The sequence below is a fragment of the Girardinichthys multiradiatus genome, chromosome 2, assembly GCF_021462225.1.
Source record: "Girardinichthys multiradiatus isolate DD_20200921_A chromosome 2, DD_fGirMul_XY1, whole genome shotgun sequence".
NCBI lineage: Eukaryota > Metazoa > Chordata > Actinopteri > Cyprinodontiformes > Goodeidae > Girardinichthys > Girardinichthys multiradiatus.
Window position 1 is genome coordinate 23811623 of NC_061795.1, and position 22823 is coordinate 23834445.

The following is a 22823-nucleotide window of genomic DNA, read 5'->3' on the forward strand; positions in this document are numbered from 1 at the left end:
CCTTTCAGCAGACAGCTGCGCAGGAGGACGGTGCTTCCCTGTGGTAGCTGGTCGCCGACCACAAGGTTAAGTGAGACAGATTAGGAAAAGTGAGCAGCCATATGACAATTTAAATATCTTTAATTGAGAGGAGAGGGTGTGCTTTAACAGGCTGTAAACGCAGGCTACTCCACTGGGCATGCTCAATCTGGTTTGAAACAGGAGCAGAGAGTGAATAACAGGCAGTTTGGGCGGTTTTTTGAGGAGGCTGATCGGCCTCTTCATCTTCGATTCTCCTTATTTGGTCTGGTAGCAGATCCCAGAAGAGGATCACTTTCCCTTTAATCTGATTTGGCATATTTTTCATCCTGATCACGCATTAATGACAGCGGAGAAGTCTATGGTCTGATCTTATCTGCTGAGACAAAGAGCTTCTGTGTGTAGCGGTGGCGTCGTCCAAAGAGCGCGGAGAGGGAGAGGGCTGAGCTGAGCGTGAAGGAGGTGAGTCTGTAGGCAGCCAGTGAGTCTCCATCAGGCGCTGTCCGCTCAGCACCACCGCAGTCACCTTGCTGTGTCACGAACAACAGGCGACCTGCTGGACCCAAAGAACTGGGCTGGAAACTGCCTTTTGTGTTCTTATATGTGAACATCTCGGATCTACCATTTTCTAATGTGATCCCATTGGCTGAACTCATTTTGGATGTCGATTCTATACCGTCAGCAGATCGTGGCATTGGTGACAGTTTAAAATTCAGCAGGTGAATGTTAGGCGCTGGTGAAGAATACCAGATAGACGGAATGCATGTCAAACATCCCTGATTTCTTCCTAATTGGCGACTGGTTGCCTTTGTGCGTAATTGTGCGCTGTTATAAAGATACGCCTAGACTGACCTTTGCGATGAGGGGAACTTATTGGAGAAATGCCTAAGGGACGCAATGGGCCTGAGCGACGACAAGGATCGCATTGTGATAAACGTGGGAGGGATCAGACATCAGACATACCGCAGCACCTTGCGCACCCTACCTGGCACGCGTTTGTCCTGGCTTGCCGAGCCTGATGCGCCGAACCACTTCGACTATGACGCAAAGATTGAGGAGTTCTTCTTCGACCGCCACCCGGGTGTTTTTGCGCACATCCTTAATTACTACAGGACAGGTAAACTGCACTGCCCGGCAGACGTCTGCGGGCCGCTTTATGAGGAGGAGCTGGCCTTTTGGGGCATCGATGAAACAGACGTGGAGCCATGCTGCTGGATGACCTATCGACAGCACCGGGAGGCAGAGGAGGCCCTTGATAGTTTCGGAGGAGGGGGTCTGTTAGACCTGGGGAGCGAGGATCCGGAGCCAGAGCCTGATCATGAGGATGATGATGAGATGACAAGAAGGCTGGCGCAGGGATACTCACCTGATGTGAGGAGTGGCAGCCTGTGGAGCCGCTGGCAGAAACGGGTCTGGGCTCTGTTTGAGGATCCATACTCTTCAAAATATGCAAGGGTGAGTGTTTTTCTTCTTTTTCTTTTTTAGCATTATATTTTTGTTCTAGTGCAATCTGAAGTGGATTGTAATAAGCTAGACAGTCTTGACATGCATAATTATTTTTGACTTTCCGATAGGAGAATAAGAGTTAATGAGCTTCATTATTTAAGCTTGTATTATTATTACAACTTCCAAAGCCACTTTTAAATACCTATTACTTATTCCTGGAACATCTTTCCACCCTCCCACATTTGATGTTAGCATAACAAAACTCCTGAAATTCTGTTCTGGCTTTTGGCTTTGTTGTGCCATCCCAAGATTATCATTGATTCAAAAAAAGAAGAGAAAAATCAATCAATCAATCAATCAATCAATCAATCAATCAATCAATCAGTCAATCGCATTTAGCCATTAATTTATTAATTTTATGCTGATTTTATTTTTACCTTCATAACATTCCACTTGTTTTTACAGCATGCCACTTTTAAATCCATCACTCCTGGCCCCTACTTGCATATGAAAACAGGATAATAAAACTTATTAAGCCCAAATTAAAAATCTGTTATAGTTCCTCTTGCTACTTCTTTGAAAACTCTGTGAAGGTGTCCCTGTTCTTGACAGAACCAGTCAGAACTGTATAAACAACACTTGTTAATTTGCCTTTGCTCGTGTGATGGTACAACAGAGACTGATGAGTTCAGGAGGCTTTTTATGACCTTGCTTTGTGCTCCCTGGGGTTTCCATAGCAGGTCGATGAGAGCACAAAGACAGGGCAGAGAAAAAAACAAAAACAAACAATATACAAACTTGTACAGAAAAACGATTTTGATGTAAATAGCTTCCATTCTCCTCCAGCAGAAAGATACAGAAGCTCACTAGGGCTCCAACAGGTCTTTAGCTTGTTATTTCCAGGGCAGAAGGATCTCCAGTTAAATAGGTCAGCTGCACCTGAGGACACCAGCTCTTTGGCACCAGCAGCGTGTTTGTGGCAGATCTCCAAACAAAAATGAGGTGGCTGTTTCAGGTATCATTATGAGTCTTTGTCATGGGCACTTTTCCATTTGGGCATAATGCCCCACCTTGGTGAAAGTGAATTGACAACCCACATTCTGATTCATTTTTAGTTGCTTTAGAAGGGCCACAGAGCCCCTACAAAGGGCCGCTGTGCTGTATGCTGTTTGAACAGCTGTACCAACCTGATTGGTGTAAACAGTCAAGCTGCTTTAAACCATGTGTATATTGATAGGTTCTGATCCTTAAGCATTGGACACAGCAGTGTAACCTAACTATGTACTATTTACAGCCTATTTAATCTTTTTCATGGAGGAGACAAAAATCCCTGGATGCAAAAATCCCACTAAATTTACACATGTCCTACATTGAACAATAGGCATGACAAAAGCAGACCAAAGATTGACAGAGCGGCACCAAAACTGGCAAGAAGATTAATTAGATGTGAGCTTCAGAGTTAATTACGGACTCTATTCTCAGTGGATCAAAGCCCTTGTCACTGCATAGTAGACCTGTTTTTTTTTTTCAGCAATAGCGAGAATTAGCAACAAGGAAAAAAATCTTTTGTTTTTCCACTGACTGCACTCTTCCTTACTGTCACAGACGCATAATTCAGAGGGAGGCCAGATAAGATGCAGCATTTGTTTCATTGTTTGGATGGTGGGATGTTCAGCAGGCTGTGTGTTTGGAGGCATTTGCAGACAAACTGAAAGCAGCTTATCAGAAAAAGCAAGCTTTATGATACTGAAACTTATAGACTGATGCAGTCTTTAGGTAATTTGAGCTGTAAAATAATGTCACTGTTATGGTAAATTTCAGCATCTGAAGAGATTCAGCTAAAACACAAGCTAGTTTAAAGACTGAGCAAGAGTTGTTACATCTGACTTATTATGGAATACTGTGTAGAGGGGGTGGACAAAACAGCATTATGCAATCAGAGAAAACACTAACACTTTTTATTGCTTCGGAGCTTGAACACAAAAAATCACCTTTGATCACATCAAGAAAAGCTGCAAAAGCTACAAAGTCCATGATTTAATTCAGTTACCTGAGCTTGTCTTAGATACTAGCATCATAAACTGAATTTGACTTAATTATGTTGTACTGTATGTGACTGAATTTGAATCTCTTTATGACTTTAGGACTGTACTAGATTGACCTGATCATGTACTTATTTTCAAATGGATGAATTGGACCAGTTTTTCTAGTAAAGTTTCTTGAGATGACATTTGTTTTGAACTGACACTATAAAGACTGAATTGAATTAAACTGAACAAATTGCCATGACATACTTGTGTCATTTTGCATTTTATTCTTCCAATCGTTTAACTATTACAATATTCCACAATCATTTTCAAAGTTGGCTTTATAAACTCTTATATGTGCACAGGCCTGTTGTTGACATGACTCAGTCATCTGGTGTCAAAACATAGTGTCCCCTTGAGCCATTTTTCTAGCATTTGGAAGGGAAACAGGCATTCATGAGCAGTAGTGATTTCCTCAGCACAGTGCAATGAATTGTTGGTGATGAGAATGTTATAATGAGGGCCTGTTTTCCATCTTGTGCTGTGGGTCTGCCTAACTGTGAATGGATGCTACTGCCAGGGAAGGCATTGTTTGCTTCGCTCAGTAGAGTAAACAGCAGAATGCTTGCCCAGACCTGCCCATTTTTTATTCAACATCCACCTTCCCTAAAGTCATTCATTATTTCTTCACGTTACTTAACAACATCATGCATTAGTTTAAGAGGTACTACAAAGCTTCACTTTATGCATTTTAACATACGAACAATCTGCCATTGATCCCACTTTTGCAAATGATGGGATACTAATCATTCTCTTCCTGTTTTTCCTGTCCACTCATTTAAGACAAAGATGCTTATTCCTGCTTTAATAGTATAGTAAACACCAAAACAAAACACCCATTTTATACCTTGTATTTGCCACTTAGTCCCTTCCTACTTCAGTATCCCACCCATGTACTCAAACCATTAATTGTCACCTTATTTCTCTCTGCATTTAAGTATTTTCGACAAATTACATGGAGATAAATAGTAATAAAACAGCTCCAATCCTACATATAACTTAATTTATTTATGTTATGTTCTGCAAACTTTGTTTAGTACCCTAAGGTTGCACCTAATAATATTCAATCTCCACTGTAGTTTTGGGTTATTGGCAAACTGTACGAACTAGCAACTGTTTGCAATAAACAAATCAAGCAAGAACAATGTAAATGTAAGTGGCTTCACTAAATTCAACACAAAATGTAATTTTTATTAAATACTGCAGTTTTTAAATGATTCAACCTCTTCATGAAAAGCGTCTTTGGCACCTAGTAGAGCAGCCTTTTGCTATTATGACCTGCTGTAAACATGATTCAAAGTTTGACTCCATATTCTGGCAACATTCCGAAATCTTAGCTCACTCTTCATAGACAAAGGCCCCCTCTTCATTAATGTTCCTGGGTTTCTGTGCTGCAACTGCCTTTTTCAAAACCCAACAGAGATTTTCAGTAAGTCAAGCAACTATGATGGTCACTGCTCCAGTATCCTAGAAGATACTGGAGGATCCAAGCCTTGGTGGACTCTGAGGCATGCTTAGGATCAGTGTCCTTTTGAAGTTCCACTGACACCAAAGCTTCCACTTTTTTACAGATAGGATGAGATTTTCTCCCAGGATTTCCTGATACTTGACTGAATCCATCTTGATTCCTCTACACACTGCTTGTAATTGTTTACTGCTGTTGGTGTTGAATAATTTTGGGTGCAACTGTATGTCCAAATTAGTTTGGTTCTGATCCCGGTTTGGATAAGTTGACTCTTTAAAAATATTTGTGATATATTATGATTCTTGATGAAACCAATATAAATCTAAGTGAACTCCTGCAGGTAGATATTATTTATGGAAATCACCTAACCCCATTTCCTTACAGTAGACTATTAGGAGAATACGGAAAATTATCTGAAATCAAAACAGGTATGAAATGTCCCCAAAGGAGGTTAAAACCGATGCATGGATAGTACAAAATGTCTTGCAGCAGACAGCTCTATTTCTTCAGCAAAAAAGTTGGGTATAAAACAATGAAAACTGCAAATATATGAAATTATGAAGTAAAGAATTTACCAACACCTGCTGTAAACCAGCACAGCATGATGGGAGGGAGAAAACACGAGGAAGACACCATGACGAAAGCCCTGCACTCAATACCCTAGAGAGATCCTCTGTTACTCTCATGTTGCATGTAACAGAACTTTAACAACCTAAATGTGATGAAATCTGAAAATCTAATCAATGCATAATGAAGGCTGATGTACTCTTTACCCATTAGGTGAATTATGGGTTTCTCCCAGCTCCCATGGATTCCCAGGAGCTGACCCTCAGGACAGTGTGAGCTTGTGTACAGAAGACCTACTTTGAAGGGAAGAGTCCGTACTAAATTTAGCAAAGAGGTTTAACAAAAAAGTCCCACTTGTTACTGCTGCTCTGGCCGTTGCAGGCTGTTTTTAAGTCTGTATATAGGACACTCATGAAAATGTCATGGCCTTGTCAGATTCAGCAAAAACCAGAGGAGGAAGAGCAAGTTCGTATCGATCATCCCCTTTATTAGGAAAGACAGTGTTAACACTGGGCCAGTGTCATAGTCAAGCCAGATGTTATTTTTAATATGATAGATTGAGCTGCATTGTGTCCTGCTGAAAATGGTTGCTAAGGCAATAAAGCTTGATTACCCTGCATGTGTTACTGTACTAATTCTCCTCTCTGTCCTCCTCTCCACCCTCCTCTCCCTTCTTTCTTTTCTCCCTTCTCAGTGGATCGCTCTGGCCTCTCTCTTCTTCATTCTGGTGTCCATCACCACCTTCTGTCTGGAGACCCACGAAGCCTTCAATCCAATTGTGAACCGTACCGAGACAGAGGTCATGGACAATGAAACGGTGGTGAGCATGTACCAGGAGACAGAGACGGCGGCCTACCTCACCTACATCGAGGGCGTTTGCGTTGTGTGGTTCACTTTTGAATTTCTGATGCGAATAACTTTCTGCCCGAACAAATGTGACTTCATTCGGAACGCGCTCAACATAATCGACTTTGTGGCCATCCTGCCCTTCTACCTGGAGGTGAGCCTCAGCGGGCTCTCCTCCAAGGCAGCAAAAGACGTGCTGGGATTCCTGAGAGTGGTCCGCTTTGTGCGGATCCTGCGTATCTTCAAGCTAACCCGTCACTTCGTTGGGTTGCGTGTGCTGGGTCACACTCTGAGGGCCAGCACCAACGAGTTCCTCCTCCTCATTATCTTCCTCGCTCTGGGTGTCCTCATCTTTGCCACCATGATCTACTACGCAGAGCGCATTGGAGCTGACCCCAACGACCCAAGAAGCAGTGAGCATACTCATTTCAAAAATATCCCAATAGGATTCTGGTGGGCGGTGGTGACGATGACGACCCTCGGATATGGAGACATGTACCCTCAGACGACCTTTGGTATGCTAGTTGGAGCCCTGTGCGCCCTGGCAGGTGTGCTGACCATCGCCATGCCCGTACCAGTAATTGTCAACAACTTTGGAATGTACTACTCCCTGGCAATGGCTAAACAGAAACTACCAAAGAAAAAAAACAGGCATATCCCCAGAGCACCCCAACCAGGCTCTCCTAACTACTGTAAGTCAAGCATAAGCTCCCAGCATCCAAGCCCTATAGCCCATGACGATGTGTTTGAGATCAAATTTCAAGGTAAGCAAGAAGCACAAAACACAAATTCTGATGTACTGTTGTTGAAGTTTTTTTGTCCAACTGAGATAGCCATATCACTATTCAGCAGATTTGCTGTCTGATCCCATACTTCAATCTGCTGCTGACTCAGACACGAGATGAAAAAAGAAAAACAGTTCTGAAAACAATCAATGAAATGCAGCATGAAATAAAAAGCACATTTGACTTTTAATAGAAGAAAAGAGACCCTGAGTATTCTTGCTATTGATTTTGCACTTCCTAATGCAGTGACTCATTCCTTGTGTCTCTTAAGACTGAGAAGATGTAGTTGCAATGTAAAGTACAGCCATTAGTAGAAGCCGGAACAACATATATTGCTCTTTGCCAGAGGAGTATTACAATAGGAGCTAAAGGTAAACATCATATATCAGCTGCTGTGCTTTACAAATGTTTTAGAAGTCTTGGACTTTTTCACATTTTGTCATGTTACAACCACAAACTTTTGTGTATTTTATTTGGTTAGATAGAAAAACACAAAGTCATTGAAAAGTGGAGAAAAGGTTATGGTTTTCAATTAGATTTTCCAATAAAAATTGGAAAGTTTGTCAAAAGCTGGTCAAAGTTAATGAGTACACAGTGATGTTGCACTTTTTTAATTTTAAATCTTAAAGGAAATTGAGAAAAACAGTTGCTAATCATGTGCCAGTTTGTGTTGGTCTATCACCAAAAATACCACTAAAGGTGGCTGAAGGTTTTAATCTAACTTATGTTGCAATCCATTTCCTTCGGAACATGGAACTGGGAGGTCAAAGTGAAGCAATCTCTGAAGGGAAATCCCTGAGTTTCCAGTTTCCTGCTTGTCCGAAAGTCAGAAAAAACATGGACCCTTGTATTCTTCATTGCTCTTACATAACTCTGTTACAACAACAACAACGACAATAACATTGTTCTACGCTGTATTTTGATATAATAATAAAAATAACAAGAAACTGCTAAAAACAGACAAAATAAGAAAATTTTACTGCTGTTGATGCGAGTAGCAGCCATCTTGAATTGGGAAGTTGGGTATGGTCGTGTTGCCCTGACTTTCCGACTCATAATTCCAACATTCGGGGGTGTTCCAGTTGAAATTTCCAACTCGGAGGCTGAAAATTCCAACTTCCGAGTACAAATGGAATGCACCGTTAATGTGGAAAAGCTCAAGCAGTATGAACATGTTTGCAACGTATTGGATACTGACACCATTATTTTACAGGGTAATTCCTATGTGGACTTTAAGTAAGTCATATCAAAAACAATGTTGTTCTTAACAATAAAACAAAAGACTGAATGAAAAACTTAATTTTCTTTCCGTTTTTAAAATTTTGTTCAATATTTCAAGATTCCAAGCTGAATGGTGAAGCGGCTAACGCAGCACTGGCCAACGAAGACTGCCCGCACATAGACCAGGCCATATCTCCGGAGGAGATCTTCAGCCCCAGTGAGAGAGAGCGGCCCTGCTTCTTGGTCACCACGGCTGAACAACCCAACCACACGGGGGGCAGAGTGAGGAGGGGTACGTACAGTAACAGCCAATCACAGGCCCCCCCGAGACACTGACACTCTGTAGGCCATACACATGACACGCTCCTTTTTTGCATCAGCTTTTACCACAAACATACACATACCTCCAAATATACACACACAAAAAACCTCATCCCATAAAAAAAAATAAAAAAATCACTCACTTTTCCTCAATAGTCCTGCTGGATATTGCACACAATTCCAACCCACCAAAACACAAAAGCACAATCACCACAAACGTCAAGGATAATTCACATCTACATAAGATATATTTTTTATACCATGCATAATACCCCTATTTATTTTCTAGTAAGAAAGCTATTTTTGAGATTTATATGATCTAGAATGTGTTGTCTTATAAGCCTAGGAAAGTATTTTCCGTGCTACATGTGTATTGTGTATGTTTGTGTGTTTTAATGATAAGTAAAATGTGGGATTCTGACTTACAAGAACATTCCTCTTGACCATAACGGTGCATGAAGTGTCTTGCTGATGGGTGCTATCAGTATGGTGAAGGAGCACAACACGAAAAGAATTATTATTACACCTTAAAACCAGTTTAAATCCTATTTTAAATGATAAAAAGTTCAAAACATTCCTTTTGAAGGTGATGTAAGGTAGTGGTGTGCAGTAACTGGCACACAGAGTGAAAGTCTGCCTGTAGCCGAGTATAGAGTTCCTGTCCGCAGTGCCTACTGTTCTAAGTTGTCTTGTTACAGTGTTCTACTCCAAACCATTCCAGTACCACCCGGTGCATGCTGTTGTACTCCTGATGCACTCAATGCATGGAGAATAAGGATTTGTCTTAAGTCTGTGTTGACCTGTTTCTTCGGAGACAAAAACAAAAAAGCAACAGGTGCAGTGTAAGCAGTGACGAATACCAAAAAACAGTAAAAAAAGAAAACCTTCTGTCATGGATCCAGTGCTGCAGTGTACTCAGAACGTTCTCTGTTTTCCAACTGAAGGTTATGAAAAGCCTTGGAGCCTTAACAGCATGTCTGGCATGAGCGGGGATGCCTCTGGAGTGTCCTCAGTGTCCGCCCTGCCCTGCAGCCCACCCTGTCTAATGCAGCACTCACATTCTCCCATCCCATCCATTATGTAGCATGGTTGAGTAGCAGACACAATGCCATTGGAAGGCCAGTCCACAATCCTCCTTCTTATCTCTCCTGTCAGACTTTGCTTTGACACTTGCCTTCGTTTATGCTTTTGTTTTCTTCTAATTTCTGTTTGTTTTTGTTTTTTCTTTTCCCTGGAACAATGTATCTTAATTGTGCTTAAACGTAAGCTTCCCAAGTGATCTACTTGGGTGTGTCATCATATCCTAGAGTAGACAACATTGGCACATGCCACTCTGCATGGGTCACCTCAGCTGCAGACGAAGCACTGTTCTACTGCAGGCTAACTCCTCTTTTTTTCCTGTGTTGACATCATTGCCTGTTGCTCTGTTGCTTTTGATCTCTCATACTCTTCTGCTAATAAGTTTGATCTCATTTACTTTTTTTTGTAGAATTTTGTAAAAACATTTTTTTCATGAGATATAACCCCTGCTGATAGTATGCTGGAAATTAACTCATTGCTTTGAAACATATCCAAAAGCTGTTAAGGCAACTGTCAAGTGCTTTGTGTGTTGCAAAGTAGAGACGTTTTCATGCTGAAGTGCAATCCAGACAAGATTCCATGTTAACTGAGTGGCCAATAAAAAAACATATATATATATATTTGAACACAGAGTTCACAATGCCCAATGCAATATGGAGATTATGACAATTATTTTGATGCCAGTGGTGAATACATTTAATGTCAACAGAACTGTTAATTTGCATGAACTGCATGATAAATCATGTTCAACCAGAAGCTAATTGTAATGCAGTACCTGTAAGAAAAAAAAAAGAATTTAAAAGCTTCCTAAGCTTTGTCATTCTTATGCATTTCAAGACAGCTTTACATGAGACTCAGTCATAGCAGAGATTTCTATGTAGCCGCCATTCTTTGCCTTTCCCCAACTTTCTACATTTATTTTCCTTGTTATCATTTGAACGGGGTCTCCGACTAACACAAAATGATCTAACTTAAACATATTTGTCACAAAGACAACAAATCCTGTTGAGAGCATAAATCCTTTTTATATGACAGTATTTACTGGTAGTTTAGGGTTTTTAAACTCTGTAAATACTCTTCTGCAACTTCTGTTACTGCTGTGCTGCTTGAACTTATGCAGGACTCATGAGATATACAGGTGCACCTCAATAAATTAAAGAGGTATTTATTTTAGTAACTGCAACCAAAAAGTGAAACTAATATTATTTTGAAGAATTACATCCAGAGCGATATATTTCAAGCATTTATTTCTATAAATAAGACCAATAAAAAAAAAGAAAAATTGAGACATGAGCCATGTTGTGTTCTCCACAATTATGGGAAAGAGTGCTGACAGAAGACAGACATGTTAGACTAGGTAAGCCATCATAGGTCTACTAAACAAGCTGGTTGTTCAAAGAAGGAAGTACATTACAGACAGGTTGAGTGAAAGGAAAACATGTAGGTTACATGCAAAAATGATATTTACAGGCTTGAGAGGATTGTGATTCAATGTCCATACTGATGTTTTTGCAAGGTGTAGTCTGTAGCTAAAGTCAGAGCTTCAAGAGCCACCACATAAATGTATCCAAGGCATAGGCTACAACTGCTGCAATGCTCCTGTTAAGCCAGCTCTGAAATAGAGATGAGGTGACAACCTTTATGGAGATGTGGATTAAATTTTTCTAGCAGGACTTGGCTCCTGCTGTGCTAGATCTGCCAGCAAATTCATCTGATCTAAACCCCACAGAGCAAACTTGTTGCAATGCAGGCCAAAATTAACAAGTTGAAAGTACTTGTGGGCCACAAAAATTCATATTTTTTTTTTATTAAAAATGCATTAATAAGGTTTATTGTAATTTCTGGGTTATTTTACCTGCTCAGCAATGAATTAAACAGTTCAGACCCAAAACATAAAAATGATCCTACACATTTGACTAAAAAGAAGTGTTTAGTCTATTCCCAGCAATAAAAATGGAATATGGGTCACTGTTTGCTGTATTTGGCTAAGTTTAGTTAATGGGTAGGGCCGGGTCTGTTTTTGTGGTCCTATTTATTTGAATACGAAAAAGAAAAATCAAAAAAGCATTGTTAATAGAAAAAAATCATCTTAAGAAGGATTTTTTTAGTCTGCACCTTTTTTTAAATAAAGAATTTAGGTCAGTCAAAACATTTCCCTAAATTTTAAACAGTGTCCATCTACATCAAGTGCCTGTGTTGGCGAGCCCCAATTTTACTCTCATTGGTCGCTGGCCACACAAAATCGTTTTGTCAACCACAACTGGCCCACAGGCCAAACAGAATCTATAGCATATTTCAAGAGGAAGATGAGAGGCACCCAGCCCAACATTGCCGATGTAACATGGGCTTCTTTATTACCTCAGCAGAATCACCTCCATGCCACATTGCATTGATGCTGGAGTGGGTTTACTGTTCAGTACATGAAATACACACTTCAGCAGGTTGTTATAAAAATTATTTTTATTGGTTTTATTTGAGATAGAAACTTCATTTTATGGTTTCATTGGCTGTAAGCCATATTTGATCAAAATTAACCGAAATAAAAGCTTGAAGGATATAATTTTGTGTCATTAATATGTACACGTGTTTCACGTTTGAACTTAATTACTGAGAAGTATTTATTAAGATGTGCCTGTAAAGCAATGGTGCCTTCATTCCAAGTAAGGCAGAGCGAAAGTATGAAATTGTCACCTTATTAAACAAGTGTTCCCAGTGTAGCATCATTACACCACTTTTTTTCCATAAATGGACATTTTTGGCCCCTCCCTCATTCTCTTAATCCCATCAGTGTCCTCTTTGGTTGTTGTTGTTACACGTCAATGATATTGGAATTTAACCTTTAGCTCCAAGCAGAAAGACAAGCTGAAAAACAGATAAAGAAAATGATAAAATGATTGTGTGCTCATCTCTGGTTGTTTATTAAAGCACAAAAATAAAAGGAGGCCAAGCAACTCTACAGAGCCAGAATGTCTCAAGTTATGATCAGATATCACAATGAATCCTGCTGTGTGTATGTCTACCGAAACGTCAAATACAGTCCCGACATTTATGCACAAGTCTTTTCAGGGCACTTTATTAAATTCTATGTAGACCAATCAGTAATGTTTATTTCTGTAAGTAGTAGAAGATATGGTTATTATTAGAATTCATCCAAGTTTTGTTTTTTATTCTGAATTGAGCAGTGTTTCACATTTCAAGTCATGTCTCTTGTGGTAATTAATGAACGTTCTATGCTTAAAAAAAATATTGTGTAGATTTGATGTGAAGAGATGCAGGTGAATTTTATGGTCATGCAATTCAAATGCAGGGAGGGTTGTATGATGTGGGTCTACTTGGGGAAAGGTAAATGCATGTATTTTACATTTATGCAAAAGAAAAGCATTCAAATAAAATATGTCAATACAATTCCTTGCATGAAATAAATTTTATACACAACAAGCATTAAGACTTTGTTTTTTATTCAGCAGCACATGCATACATACATCTTTCCTTTCCCACTTGCTTTACTGCTAAGGTTTTCATCTGCGGTTTGACGCTCTGACCCTCTGTGTAAAGAGAGCTTGAAATTAATAAATAAAAAGGACAAAAAAAACGGGGTGACTGTGAGAGCATGATGAAAAGTACCTGAACGCATGACAATGACTGAACTACTCTACATCAAGCTGCAAAACGCCGCATGATTGGGCATGTTCATTATTAACCGACTCCAGAGTCCAACCTCTGCACTCAGACGGTCCTTTTTGGTGTCTGACGTCTTGGCTGAAGCATGGGAGCACATGGTAAACCAATCGTTTACCATAAGGGACTAACAGAGCACATTCTCTTTACCCTCCATCATCGCCATCATTTCCACCATTTTACATAAATTTGTGTAATAATTTATTTTTATTACTGTTTTTTTATATGTTTATAGAGAACCAACGACAGCACCGGAGCAGACAACCAACAGAGTCAGTTTGTGTTATGAACCATGGTGTACCAACCACTATGTGTATGACCCATAATGACCCACCACCCACTTGATAGTGCTGTAGCGTTTTTTTATGTGTGTATAACTTTGTATTTTTAAATGGGTGTGACAGTGACAACCTGTACATCACAAACTCAGCCTAGATGTAGCACTGAGGAAGTTTTGTTGTCAAGCCTTATGTAGCTCAGTATCTGTGACTGGTTACTGTGTTGTAATTTGTGTGCCTATTTTTCGCTGTGTGCCAGTGCTGTAAATACGCTTTCTTTGTGTGTGCTGAATTTGTGTGTTCCGATGTTTTTTGAGTGACCATCAAATATCTGTGTGCTGCTTCTGTTGAAAGAGAAAAAAAAAAACATGATTTAAGTCGTACCCACATCAGGAGAAAAAACAAACTAATCAGTTGTTATGTCAGCCAGACTTAACAGTTGAAAACAAATCGTGAACCTTGCACTGTCATGGTCACATCTTTGTAGGGTTTTTGCACTGTTTTGCACCAGTAAACTTTTAACATTCCTTCGATATATTTTCAGGCATCAAAGAGATAGTATATACAAGAAACCACCATTCTAACCTTGATAAAATAAGGCATTAAGATTGCAAGCTTTGAGGCAAAGAGTCGAAAATACTTCAGACCGTAAATATTTTAGTTGTACTTTGAAAGACAAAGACAAACCCATATGCAGTGCCTTGAAAAAGTACTCATACCCTTTGAACTCGTTAGTGTACCTCATTGGAATTCTGTGTGACAGACCGACACAAAGTATGTCCAGACTTTGACTGGACCATTCTAACACATGGCGCATGTGATTCTGGTCTCACCTGATCACACAACTTTTTTTTTTTTTCCAGTGTTTGCTGTGTATGAGATTATCACTGTATTATAATTTTGAGGAAAAATACTGCACTTTTACAGTAATCAAAAATGTACATGATGGAAATGACTTTATTTAAAACAAAAAAATAATTATTTCTATTGTTGCATTAGTGATTTAACAATTAGTACTGCTTTAAGAATACCCTCTTTTATTTATTTATATCTGTTTTGATTTTCATACAGAATAAATACTAACTAAATCTCAGTACATTTAGTCAGTATGTACAAATTTAGCAGCTGTTTTCAAGTACTCATTGTTTGAAATGTTTACCTTTTTGTCATCCTGCTCCTTACTGAAAAGCACTAGTATAACAGACTGATATTAGCTGGACTGCAGGCATGGACAGCCAGCCTAGCTAGCCAGCTACTTAACAGACATGCTGCTCACAACTTATTAACAGTAGTCTTAAAAGAGTTTTACCTTAATGGGAGTAAAGGCTGTATTTGTCTTTCTTGTAAGGGACGGAAAAGTGTAGGGACAGTGCGCAGCAACAGGTGCGGGAGGGGCAGCACAGCTTTATGCCTCACACAGCCAGAGAAAACACTGGTGACTCTGATACTTTGACATATAATTAAAAACTCTCCAAACTGTAAGACAATGTAAGTAGTTTTAAAGCCGTACCTTTTTTAGTTCATGGTGTAGCTTGATACAAGTCTAGTCTAGTCCACCACATAGCTTCAACAATGGATTTTTTCTTGCCACTCATCAATAAAGGCCAGATTTTTGGACAGCACTTAATTGCTGTTATGCCAAGACATTCTTCCGCTTGAGCTTTAGATGTCTACAGCTCACCTAGAGTTACCATGGGCTTTATGGCTGCTTCTCTGATTTATGCTCTCCTCCTTGGCCTGTCAGCAGAGCAGCCAGTTTGCAGTTGTGCCATACTTTTGCCGGTTTCAGATAATAGCCTGGACTTTGCTCGCCGTGTTTTATAACATAACTCTGCTTTAAACTTCTCTATTACTTTATCCCTGAACTTTCTGGCGTGTTCTTTAGCCTTCATATTGATGTTTGTTCACTAATGTTATCTAATAAATCTCTGTATACTTTAAAGGACAGCTCTATTTATACTGCAATTAAATCACAAGTTAACTCTTGTTTCTAATTTATCTGCTGTAGAAGACTATTTGATGCACTGAATTTTATTTAGGGGTATCAGATTAAAGATAATACAAATTCACATCACACTTAAAGTTTTTATTTGTAAAGTACATTACAACACATGATCGAATTTCTTTTATTCCGTAATTAATTGATAACTTTCTTTCAAAAGAATCTCAGAAAGAAAACCAAGTTTGTGGTGGTAACATGGCATCATATGAATACGTTTAAGGAGTGTGAACACTTTTACAAGGCACTGTATAAAATGTATAACTATACCATTACATAGTCCAGACATTATGTTAAGGTCAAGTAGCGGTAGCTGTGATTTAATTGACAATCATGTAGAATTATTATTGTTTCCTGTACACATATGTGCATACAGATATGCAATACCAACAAAGGACAAACTGTTATCAGACTGGACAAGTGCCTCTCATATGCAAATTCTTCTCCTCATTTAGGGGAATTACAGTACAAGATTACCTAATGCACATTTTAATTTAACAGCCATCAACCATTGAAAACAAGCATAGGTTTAGCGCTCAAAATAATAGACACAACATGGACCCCTCTATGGATCAGCCTCTAAAGTCGAACAACAAGCATGCCTCTTAAAAAAAACAACCAAAAAACAGCTCAAAAGGACCATCATTTGAGCACCAAGGACAGATTTATTGTTTGTGTGTAAACGTTTGTGAAAAGGGACCAACTTTTTACCAAACAACTGCAAATACACTGCCAACAACCTCTTAAGATCTGCGTGCAGTCAACTGAATCTGCCACAAATAAGCAGGGGCAACAGTATGCTGGTCAATGTTCAACAACCTCAAGAAAAATAAAATAAAGAGAGCAGTGGTTATTGTGAACAGAATAAACATGACAATAAGGCAACTGTGTGCTATTTAGTGAGACTTTAGAGTGTTTGTTTTGAGCACCGTGAATTTTGTGGCTACTTATCTCAGTGAGGTGTTCAGTGGTCATTTTTATTGGTTTCTTGTTAAGGGATTTTTGTTTTGTGTGTTTTTTTTTTTGACGAACACAGTTCAGACTTGTACAAAAAAATTAGTGATAAATAAAAAACACAGAAATTATCAGTTTTCAGTGAGTGTTTATTTATTTATTGTTTTAAACCAGGTGAGGGAAAAAAATAGCAACTAATGCAAATCAATAAACAGATGATGAAAGATTCAGATAAAAAACAACATAATTCAAAAGCCTAGGGTAAAGAAAAAATAAACTGTATGACAAATTTGAAATCAAACACTTAGATTTTTGGGGGGACAAATTGCAAAGACTGATTTCTTCAACGGGTTGCACCAATCAATTCACCACAGACTGGAATCGGCCAATATTTCCTTGACTAGCAGACAAAGTACTAAAAAGATATTTTTCCCCTAATCATACAATCCATTAATGGTAAAAAAAAACAACAACAAAAATCCCACCATTTCTAATCTATAAATGCAATATATAGTGGTGATCAGGTAATTCTTTTATTTTCTGGTGGATTTGAAACTACTATCAAATTACATGTTGTTGGCTTATACATTTAATAACTAATGCGTAACTCATTTAATAACTTAGGTTGAAAATTTTTAATTTCACGAACATATTTCTGAGTGCACCCAGTTTAGTTACAGTTATTGACAGTGGATTTCAGGCCTTGTGGTTTTGTCAAAGGGTGGTAACACCCAAATTTCTCAGCCAAACCTACAACAATGTATGATGTTTAGGATGCAACTAAAAGCAGGTTAAAACCTAGTATGGAAAATCTAGATGTTTTTTTTTTTTAGACTTTTTAAGGCTTAAGATTGAGATTGTTAAACTAATGATTGTTTTAAGAAAAACTAAAACCTGAATGAGACAGCCATCTGTAAAACACTGTAACAAGATCACAGAGATAGATGCCCTTACATGGTAGGATTATGCTTTAGCACCACAACAGTCAACTCCCTTCACCATTTACCGTAACTTCAACGTGACAGACTTTTACCAGCCACTGCCAATTCCCCTATAAGACCCATGAATGTCACAAGCTGGCCTGAGAAATAATGGCCTCTTCCTCACAGCATACAGCTGTGTTTAATTACACCAGTTTGAAATGTGACCTTTTCAAGTAGCTGAGGTGGGCTTTTAAAAGGTAAAATCTTGTGTTCAGTGAAAAACAACTTTGCTTGTGCTCCGGTGCTTCTCAAGTAGAGTCAGAGTTCTGCATTAAACCCGTTGTCACACCACACACTGCCATTGAATGTCCAGCACCACAGCCAATGAGAACAGGTCTAAGATCAGAAACGAGCTGAGGATGAAAGACATCGGCCTGTGAACCGTCCCCACACATCCCGTGCTCATTCCAGCCCCACGACAGGAGGCACCCCCCTGGAAAAAAGGAGAGAGGTCTTTGGTCAGTGATAGGGGGACCTAGAGGGAAAAGGCTCAAATTAGACACCTACAGGGAATAATGGAAAAAAAAAAAAAAAAAGGCTGGGTACACAAAGAGAAACACACATCACACAATCATACACACAGAGCTTCTCTGATCTCCAAACACTGACTCTCGACTAGTAATTAAAGCCTCCCTTGCTCTTCACAGCTGGAGAGCATGTCAGTGGGTGTGGTCAGGTCTGCATCACCGAGGAGACACGTGCCATGGCAACACAGTTACCTAATAGGCTCCGTTGTCGTGGCAACAGAAGCGAGCTTGCTTTCTCAAGGGCAGAACGTCTTGCAGCGCTTGCCGTTCGCTACAGTTTTTGTGTGCTTTTCATGCTGTGTTTTCCATTTGTTCCGTCGAGTGGCATCTTTGTCTTTCTGTGTTTGCAGAATCTGATTTGAATTTTTCCTAACAGACGCATATTCCTCGACCAGTTAACAGACCAGGATATCACACCAGCAGATAATGTCAGCGTAATGCTCTGCCAATAATGGCTACAAAAGCACTTGTAGAAGTGTCTTTAAGACATCTGCATGGACAGATAAGTAGAGTGTATTTAGCATGTTTTATTGTTACCGTGTTCATTGAAAATAATGTGTTAGTGGACTTCATGTGTTGAAGTGTCACACGAAGGAAGAGAAAGCTTCATTTTGGTGCTTAATTCATGGACTCACTGACGAGAGGACAGTCAGTGTTTCCATGGCAACAAAGTGCCTGAACAGTATTCTGTGTAACATAAGAAGGGAAAAAAAATGTATAAGCAAATCAAACCATGAGCCAATTCCAAGTGAACGTATCTGGCCACTGGTTTTCATTTTTGACTGTTTAAAAGTTTAACAGTGACACAGCACCACAGCTGCACTTTTTTTTAGCCAAACTTGCATGAGTCTAAAAAGGGTCAAATTAAATAATATCTAGTCTAAGATGTTTGTCCTTAAGTAGTCTTGTTAAGTTTAGGTAATCACATTGACATTTTTCCTCAGATTGGAAGAGCTGTGCCCACAGAGTCTTTGGCCTATCGCCAACCTCTGACCAACGATGACGAATTTCATACTTGACGACCTCTCGCTCAGGTGCAAATGGGCATGGGCTTGAGCAGGCAACAGATCTAAACAGCGTGCAATGCTCTCTATTCTCTTCCGCCTGACCTACTTCGGCACCAGAAATAGCAGCACTGAGGTCTGTGCTTCCAATCCTGTTTTGCTATTTCATTGCTCCTGCCACCACGCTCAAGACAGTAGGAGGAAAAAAAAAAAAAAAAAAAGGAAGGAAGAGATCACGAAGAATCGGAGCTACACACGAGCCCTTCTTCTACATGCCATGCTTTCACATCCCTCTAAAAGAACTTCAGAAAGTACAGAGCAGACCTTTCTCACATTGGTTAATAATTGTGGAACGTCCATACTTGTTATTTTTTACACCTGATCAGAAAACTGACGGCTGGTTGCGTAGATGCTTGCAGCAACACCAGCAATGTTCAAGTCTCCTCTCTAATGGAACCTTGTAGTTGGATTTCTGTGTTCCTCTGTGGTATTTTTATTCATGCTGATGTAAAAAACTGGGTCAGTGTTCAAAATTTTATGTGAAAGATTTTACAGCCAAAATGTTTCTTAGGGAGTAAAGTAAAGTAGGAGAGATCTGTGATGGATGTACAATACATTTGCATCTAAATAAATTAGAATATCATTGAAAAGTTAATTTATACAAACAAGTCAATTCAAAATGTGAAATTTAATAAATTCATATTTTATGTGTTTATTTCTGCTAATGTAGAGGATTACAGCTTAATATACAAGATTCAGTTTCTGAGAAAGTAAAACATTATATATAGCCAGAAAAACCGGAATTTATGACACATATGAAACATATATTATGACCATATTACCGCTTACACAATTAGCTTTGTCAGTTTTCCAGGAGACAGTCCTTGATTTTCCAGGAGACAGTTCTTGACACCCTACACAAGTAGGGTAAGCCACAAAACGTCATGGCTAAAGAAGCTGGCTGAGCTGTATTCATGTATAAAAATCGTTTGTCTGAAGGAAAGATAGCGGTAGAGAAAGGAGCACCAGCAACAGAGATGACCATAGCCTTAAGAGGAATGTGAAGCAAAGCCCGTTCAAGAGTTTGGGGGAGATTCACAAGTTATGGACTGCAGCTGGAGTCAGAGCTTCACACACAGATGTATCCAGGACACAGGTTATAACTGTCTTATTCCTTGTGTTAAGTCACTCCTGAACCAAAGATAGCATCAGAAACGTCTTTCCTGGGCTATGGAGAAATAGGACTGGACTGTTGATCGGTGGTCCACAGTCCTCTTTTTAAATGAAAGAAAATTTTACATATCATTTGGACATCGAGGTCTCTTTTTTTTAAGAGGTTGTTTGTGATTGTACTGTTCAACTTTACTTATGTGGGATTAAGGAAATTGCTCTCATAACATTTGCCTGTAAATGTTTGTGTGGTTAATATAGCTCCAGTTAAGCTTGTCTGGGTAATTCCCTCGATGATATCCATCTATCCGTGCTGTAATTAGTTCTTGTTGAAAGGCCACGAAGGAAAGAGCTGACCCCAAAACATCTCTGCTGCTTCACCAGGATTACTTTTTCACACCGCTGTTTAACTCTAATGTATAAGATAGACCTCTTACTAATTCTTTAATACCGTAGGACGGACGGGATGAAAAAAAGGTTCTGCTCACCGTTGTGTCTACATTATCCTTTATGTAGTCATGTCAGCTCAGCAGAGACGTCTCGTGTTTCAGCCACAGAAACCAATAAAGCTCTCTTCTGACATGAGATACCTAACATTAATGGCTTCGTAAATCTGTTAAAGTGCTGGCTTTTAGTCATTCAGACACAAAATAATATTTGCAGTAGGGCTACACATCTTAATTCAGATCTTTTACAGAATGAAGGATGGTGTCTGGAAGAACCTCTCCACAACACTGGTTCTACAGCGTCGAAAATAAACGTGACAATATTTTTCTTTTTAACTACCAGATGTTGCCAACATCTCAAAGAATCCACATATTCAGAGACATCAAAACAAAAAAAGGCTATAACTTAATCCAGGTGAAATACTGAGGAATGACACAGGGTATTAGTATTGAACACACCTACTGAAATGTATTAAGTACTAAGCAGAAAAGCCTTTGCTGGTAACGGATTTGAACATGATGCTGCATTGTTCATGTTTGGTTTTGTCCCATTCTTCCACACCAACTGTTTTCAGTTGTGGTTCGTTTTGATTTTCTCTTGTATTCCAGTCAGTTAATTAGCTGGAACATTCTAGCAGCATTATCAGCCATCAGTATGCTTGGACTGAACCAAATAAATTCGCTGGTTCAGTTAGAACTGAGGGGGAGCAGGTTGGCTTTCCAACTGATAGATTTTAGTGACTTCTTCTGCTTTCTATCGCTTTTTGCTGCTTCTTTTCATGTGTTCCTTGTGTGATTCCACTTTATTACACAGAACTTGATTTATGGACTTAATGCTTCGATTTTCTTTTTGCATGTGTGCATTTCTTGAGTTGTTGCCAATATTTGGTGTACATTTCATGTCAGTATCCAAATAAGAAAGTTAATTACTGAGAAAAACAATTTGACATGTTGAATTCTTATTTTTCCTGCTTTGGCAGAGCCAAAGTTTCCTGGAAACTGATATGTCACTGAGATGTATAAGATACAGCTGGGGTTACCAGAAGCAGCTAAAAATTCTCTGCATTTTTAAGTTTAATAAGTAGCAATTGTTTTAAAATACTTATAGTTGTATATCTCGGGTGCTCCCTTTGGCAGTACTAGCTGTAGTTCAGCAGAATACTGAAATTCCTTTTGATATCACGTATTAACCAATTTAACACCAAGCCATTTAACTATGGTAATCTGAACGGAGACAACTAGAAAAGATGAGTGGGTCAATAAAATCATGGTCCTGACTCCAAATGGAAACTACTTCAAAGAGAAGCGCAGTGAGGAATAATTTGGAAGCCACTGTAGAAACTGAAGTAGATCATAAACAAGGAACAAGTGCCAGTGGACCCATGTGCAGCACCAGTAAGGTACCTATAGGACCTGCTAGTAACCAAAAGGTGCAAAATTATGGACAAAAAACCCAGAGTTATTTTACAGTTTTGTTTTTAAGTGCTGCAGGACAGAGAAAGATTCATGACTGTTTGCTTGGTATTCGGTGATCCTTTAAGCAAGAAGTGTTCAAGACTTATGCAACCTTCAACTAGGTCTTCATGATAGCTGGAAGGCATTTACCTATGATGCAGTTTCTGAAAATTGCAATTACAATATGGATTACCATTAACTGACATTTTCCTGACACTTTTTCTTTCTTTACCATCACACAATGGTCCCTAACCCTCTTCATGACTTTTAGCATCTCATCCAATAGAGATCTACACCATGTATGGGTATTAAGCACAGATGGAGTTCATCGAAGTGACACAATTCATCATGGATTCGCCGAGCGTGATTGCCAAACGCTTGAAATATAATATCCTACCAAACAGTGTCCAGGCAGTGCTTGGCGATTGTGAGATTGCAAACACTGGTAATGCGATGTTGATTGCAAATCAATACATCAATAAGTAGGAAAAAT

General features: G+C 39.2%; 2 protein-coding genes across 8 annotated transcripts in view; one reads left to right on the forward strand and one right to left on the reverse strand.

The window, feature by feature from the left end:
- On the forward strand, positions 1-22721 carry kcnc1b (potassium voltage-gated channel, Shaw-related subfamily, member 1b). 6 transcript variants are annotated; one of them, XM_047387270.1, is made up of 5 exons: positions 2-1473; positions 6278-7193; positions 8554-8727; positions 13750-13786; positions 18632-19191. In XM_047387270.1, the coding sequence occupies exons 1-5, from the start codon at positions 916-918 to the stop codon at positions 18705-18707; spliced, it is 1761 nt and encodes a 586-aa protein (XP_047243226.1). In that variant the 5' UTR covers positions 2-915; the 3' UTR covers positions 18708-19191. The 6 variants fall into 6 exon arrangements, with proteins under 6 accessions (XP_047243260.1, XP_047243226.1, XP_047243244.1 ...); XM_047387288.1 differs by lacking the exon at positions 18632-19191 and adding an exon at positions 19200-22721 and having other exon boundaries at positions 3-1473; XM_047387296.1 differs by lacking the exons at positions 13750-13786; positions 18632-19191 and adding an exon at positions 19200-22721 and having other exon boundaries at positions 3-1473.
- sergef (secretion regulating guanine nucleotide exchange factor) overlaps positions 16877-22823 on the reverse strand; it is a 15844-nt gene continuing 9897 nt past the window's right edge. For both annotated transcript variants that reach the window (XM_047387430.1, XM_047387421.1), the window contains exon 11: positions 16877-18161. In XM_047387430.1, the coding sequence (XP_047243386.1) occupies positions 17977-18161 (185 nt within the window). In that variant the 3' untranslated portion in view covers positions 16877-17976. The remainder of the gene's footprint in view (positions 18162-22823) is intronic.